Raw genomic sequence first — 5,430 nt, 5'->3', positions numbered from 1 at the left:
TCTTCCACCAGACCTTCTTTCAGTCAAGAGAGACAACCCTGGGCTAGACCAGGCCCCAGCTAACAGACAGACCAGGTACACCCAGCCCGGACATGGCTTGCTAGGTTTGTAGCCAATGTCTAAGCGCACAGAAGATGCATATAGATGTGAGTTTTTCCCATTGAAAATGAAAAAGCTCATCCAGCCTGGTGTGGAACCAGCTGTCACCGAGCAGAGCGGGCTGCTCCTTCAGAAGTGCACCTGCTCTCCAGCTCAGCACCATCTACTCCTAGCCTCCTCCTCCAGCAGTGTCCCTGTTTGGCTTCTACAGGCCTTTGAGTCTGCAGGAGTCAAGGGCAACAGACAGTGGGGACACAGGCCCAGCGTGCTCACTGGCTTTCTCATGCCTCCATATGTATTTCTTGAGCTGTTGCCATGAGCCAGGCTCTGTTCTAGAGGCACACAAAGAATAAACTAAGTAAATTTTGCAGTGTTCGACCATGGTGAGTGCTGGGGGGTAGGGGGGCTGGAACATGACATGTTGAGACGGTGAAACTTCAGACAAGGTATGAAGGCTGGGGAAGGCCCTGAGAAGGCAACAGCCAAGTGAAGAAGTGAAGGAGGCAGGGAGGGGGCATGGGGGAGCAGCAATCACAGATCCAAGGAGGGGTCCCATGGCACATCCACAGAATGAGAGGGAAGAAGCCAGGGCCGGGGCACAGGGTCTGCAGATCACAGAAGGGCCTTTGGCCCCTTACTCCAGAAGAAAGGGAAGCCTCTGGTAGGTTTTAAGCGGAGAACAACTTAAAAGGAGTAAGAGTTATCCCTCTTACACCTTGTGTCCAGTCGTATCTATTGCTACAAGAGCACTAGGAGGTCATTCATCACTGTCACGACTGCTTAGAGGAGGTCAGCTCCCACAGCGGTGAGGTAAGACTTGGGCCCAGGCCATCGGTCCCTAGTGCTGGGCCTGCAGAGGGAGCTGTTCTCACTGTCTCTGGCTCTTGGCCTCACCCAGGGAGGACCCAACAGGCCAGATTTTCCAGATGAGTCCAAACCCATCGGTAACCAGAGCAGCAGGAAGAAAAGCCAAGCTACATGCCAGCAGGGAAGGTGGAGGCAGAGAATCCAGTGCAGACAGCAGAACTGTTCCCAGATTCCAGACATTGGAGCTGGGCAGAGCTTCAAAGAGACACTCAGATCCAACATGAAGCTGTCCTCCTCTATCCAGCTGGGACCCAGCTCCCAAACCTTGCTGCCCCAAGGTGGAAGAGGCTGCAAGCTTCAGAAAGGCTCAGTTACGTGTGCAGGGAGAACCACCTGCAGGCAGGTGAGAGGGTTCTGATCCCAGAGCTGCCTCCTGGGGGCCACTGGGGAGGCTTTGCACTTGCAGCTGGACAGATCTAGGTTTTGCCTTTGTGGCCCTGCCTGCCTCTGGGCCTCGTGGGCAAAACTGTGGAAGGGGTGTGACAACCCTGGCCTCCAAAGGGGCCATGGTGAGGGGAAGCCAGCCACAGAGGTGAATGTTCCCAGCACCCAAAACTGTTCTGATTATTGTGTGTGCAGTAGGGACGCTAGAGAGCCCAGTCTGGCCTCAGCGCTTTTGCATATGCTGTTCTACCTGCCTGGGACCCTTCACCTTGGCTCCGCTAGGCTGGCATCTCCCAACCCTGGACCAGAGCATGCACAAGTCCTCCTCTCAGAGGGCTTGCCCAGCTCCTCCTGAAGCGGCCTCCTCCAGTAACTTCCTTGTGACATTTCACTCCCCTCACAGCACTCACCACCTCCAATCCACCTTACTTGTGGCCCCCTGGCATCCCTGTTGGCTCCTGGAGGCAGGTTCCTCACCTGTCTGATCACTCAGTACTTCAGAACCTAGGACTCTGCCTGGCAGAGAGAGGGCGCTCCACAAGCCTAAGCTGAGCGAACGCAGAGGAGCCTATGCCCCACCTCCAAGAAGGGGCTAGGGGCTGTGCTGGAGGGAGCTCTGCATCCTGAGCTGCACTCTCAGCAACCCCCACCCCCTCCCCGCCGGCTCTGCATGCCCGAGGGACTGAGGACTGAATGGGCCCCAGGCCGAGGGGACCAGACTTGCAGGCCTACATCCTTGCTGTCAACCTGACCCCCCCCCAGTGACTTTCTCCTTGCTCCCAATATTTGCTTTTTTTTTTTTCCTTTTTGTCTTTTTTTACTGACCAGTAACGGGATCGCAACCCTCGGTGTCGTGCCCGTACCGGGGACCAGCAACGGGATTGCAACCCTCGGTGTTGCACCCGCACCGCGCTCAGCCAGTGAGCGGGAACCGGTCTCCACATGGGATCCGAACCCTCGGCGGGAGCACCACCGCACTCCCAAGTGGCGCACTCTCCAGTGCGCCACCGGGCCGGCCCCCAATATTTGCTTTTGAAACACAGCCCCAATCTCCCCCACATCCATGGAGAATGCAGCAGCTGCTCCCCTCTCCCCGGCAGCCCGACCTGCACTGACCTCACGCACTCTGCCCACAGACAAGCCCCACCTTAACACCCTCAAGTCACAGAGGATAATGACGAGACTCTTACAAACTATCAAGTGCCAAGCTGAGAGAGGCAGCTGAGTCTGGAATCAGACAGGACTCTGTCTTCACCCAGCGCTGCTACTAGTAGCTATGACTTTGGTAAGCCACCTCACCTCTCCAAGCCCTAGGTCCCACCTCTATATAAAATGCGAATAAAAGCACACCACTTTCAGGTCCCGAAGGCTAGAGACCCCCTGGGTCCTCCCTCCCTGAGCGTGGCCTGCACTTACCACCTGCTTGTTCTGCTGCAGCAGCGGACAGGACAGGTCCAGCTGGGGGCTGGCGTAGACAGGCGTGAGGGTGAGCCTGGACGGCGGGGCACAGATGAACTTCACCACGGCGGGCTCCACCGCGGGGAGGGGGTTGGTGAGACTGGGCTTGTTTCCCACCGAGAGGGCGATGACCTGGTGGGGTGGGAGGAGCTGTCAGACACCCCAGGTTTGAGTCCCCGCTCCTCTCTGAGCTGTGCAACCTGAGCTCCCTAACCCAGTTTTCTCTTGTGTAGGATGGGGTGATGATGCTTCTACACCACAGGGGCCACAATGGCCCAGGGACGTGTGTGTGTGGGAAAGCACTTTCTCAACATGCACGAGACTCTCAGATGGGAGCCCCAAGTGCCCCCTGCAAACTTCGGCCACAGCCATGGGCTGCTCCTGTCCCAGGAAGAGGTAGACCTGGTGATGCTTCATGGTTTCCCAGGACCCTGCAAGAACCCTGTGATTACATTATCAAATTCACAAGTTTGTGGGTGTTTAAATGAGAAGTCCATATTGACTTGCAAACATACATCAAAACGAAGTGCAGAGGTGGGAAGGAACATGCTATAGAATGAGGGACCGAGATCCACCAGGAACAGATCAACAGAAAAAGGCTCTGGAGGACACAGCCTAGGAGAGTGTTCTGTAGAGCTCAGTGGTCTGGTCCCAGAGCCCCTCACCCTTCCCGACCATGAAGCAGGACAAAGGGCTCTACCCCTTGACTTTGTGCAGACTTCCTGCCTCCACAGATGCCCCCAGTGAGCGAGCCTCAAAGCACCAGAGTCGGGAGGGCCGAGAGGGGACCCTGCTTGGGGATGGAACTCTTACAGCTCAGGGTGGAGACCTGGATGACAGAGTCAAATAGGAATAAAAGAGTTTTCTAACTTAATTCATGACTAATCTTCTTATTATTGAATTATTATCATGTGTTCATTGTTCTTTTCAAAAACCAAACCCAGTGGGGAGTGGGACCTTTCACCATGTGTCTTTGCTGCCCATACCAGAGCAGTCTGTGTTTTAACATGAATTCACATTCTTTGCACTGTTAAACAAGCAGGAATACTCTTCACTTCCCTAAAGAAACAGGCTCTCCTATCTTTCTTGATTCATGTTGTCCTCCCACCTCACTTTCTGTTCCCGCCCTTGGGCAACCCCAGGAATGGAACAGCAGATCCTGCTATAAGCCAAACAAGCCCATGGCCCTCAGCCTTGGCGTGGCCAGAAAAAAGAGGGTTCGGGCACCAGGGGACCTGGACAGCCAGCTGCCACTCTCACCCAGCCATGCCAGCTCTGTCGGGGTTCTGATCACACATGTGTTTTGTCCCTTCCACTCGGCCTCCTAATTTTTTTGGTTTTCGGCATTAAAAAAAAAAACAAAAAAATCAAGAGATTTCCCACACAAAAAAATTTGGATTTCCAGCAGGTAGTGGATTGAATTATGTCCCCCCAAAACCCACTAAAGCTTGAAGTGTGTCCCCCAAGTTTTATGTATTAGAAACTTAGCCCCCACTGTGACTGTTAAGAGGGTGGGAAATCCTGTTATGGTAATTAAAAGGCAGAACCTAGAAGAGGTGATTGGATTGTAGGACCGTGCAGTAGTGAATGGATTAAAAATGGTGGTCAGGGGCATGGTTCTGAGGACTTTAAAAAAAGAGGAGGGTCTGTCTCTCTCTTGCTCTCTCTGCCCCGCCATTTCACAATGTGATCCCCTGCCGCCACTAAAGTCACCACCAAAGGAAGCTCTCATCAGATTGTCCCCTGGACTTTGGACTTCCCAGCTTCTGAAACTGTAAGCAATACATTTCATTTTCTTATAAATCACCCAGTTCTGTGTATTTTGTTATAAGCAACAGAAATGGACTAATACACAGTGTATCCTCAGGCACTAAAGGGATATGCCTGCCTTGGGCCTGCGGCCTCCCTCAGTTATGACACCTGCCTGACCCTAGAGCCATTTGACTTTGTGACCCCAGCCCCCACTTCCTGTTTGCAGCAGAGGATGCTAAAAGCCCAACCTGCCTGGTATTCACGCCGTCGTTCCACCACACCCAGTCTTAGTTTGCCTGCCTGTAAAGTGGACACGACACCAGCAGCTACGCAGCTATCTCTCAGGGTTACTCTGAGGATGGAATACAGCCATGCTCAGGGAACATGGTTTTCCATCCCTCACTCTGGGCAAGGTAGGTCTGGGGGCTGCCTGCTCACCTGCTCGCCCAAGGCCTGGCAGATCACAAGGATCCAGTGCTGCTGGTAGTTCCGGGAGGCAGGGGGGCCAAAGAGAGCCAGACTGATGCTGTCAGTGTCCTCGGAGGTGACGTTCCGGAAGAACTTCGAAGGCTCAAGGACCCAGGGCCTGGGACCTCCTTCGAACAGCATCTCCTTTGAAGAGCCCAGGGTCACCAAGGCAACAGAGGAGGGATCCACAGCCTGTCACAGCCTGTGCAAGGACAAGGGAGAAGAGAAGAGTCAGCCCTCCCCTGGGAGGCAGCGGTGCGGGCAGGGGCTGGCATCCAGGCCTCGGGTCCTCACTCTGCTTGGGTGGCAGGGAGGCAGGCAAGCCCTCTCTCCTCTTTGAAACCTGGTCTCCTTGTCTGCAACACACAAGGTGGTTGTGAAGACCCAAAGGGGTCAGGGTGC

At 54.5% G+C, this 5,430-nt stretch overlaps 1 protein-coding gene across 1 annotated transcript in view; it reads right to left on the bottom strand.

The window, feature by feature from the left end:
* The window catches only part of NUP210 (nucleoporin 210kDa), a 52,969-nt gene extending 47,753 nt beyond the window's left edge, over positions 1-5,216 (bottom strand). The window contains exons 1-2 of the mRNA XM_008587832.1: positions 4,999-5,216; positions 2,767-2,940 (exon numbers count right to left, since the gene is read on the bottom strand). Coding sequence (XP_008586054.1) covers positions 2,767-2,940; positions 4,999-5,169 — 345 coding nt within the window. The 5' untranslated portion in view covers positions 5,170-5,216. The remainder of the gene's footprint in view (positions 1-2,766; positions 2,941-4,998) is intronic.
* Between the last annotated feature and the right edge of the window lie 214 nt (positions 5,217-5,430).

The sequence above is a fragment of the Galeopterus variegatus genome, unplaced genomic scaffold, assembly GCF_000696425.1.
Source record: "Galeopterus variegatus unplaced genomic scaffold, G_variegatus-3.0.2 Scaffold4555, whole genome shotgun sequence".
NCBI lineage: Eukaryota > Metazoa > Chordata > Mammalia > Dermoptera > Cynocephalidae > Galeopterus > Galeopterus variegatus.
This window is presented reverse-complemented; position numbering and strand designations above follow the sequence as displayed.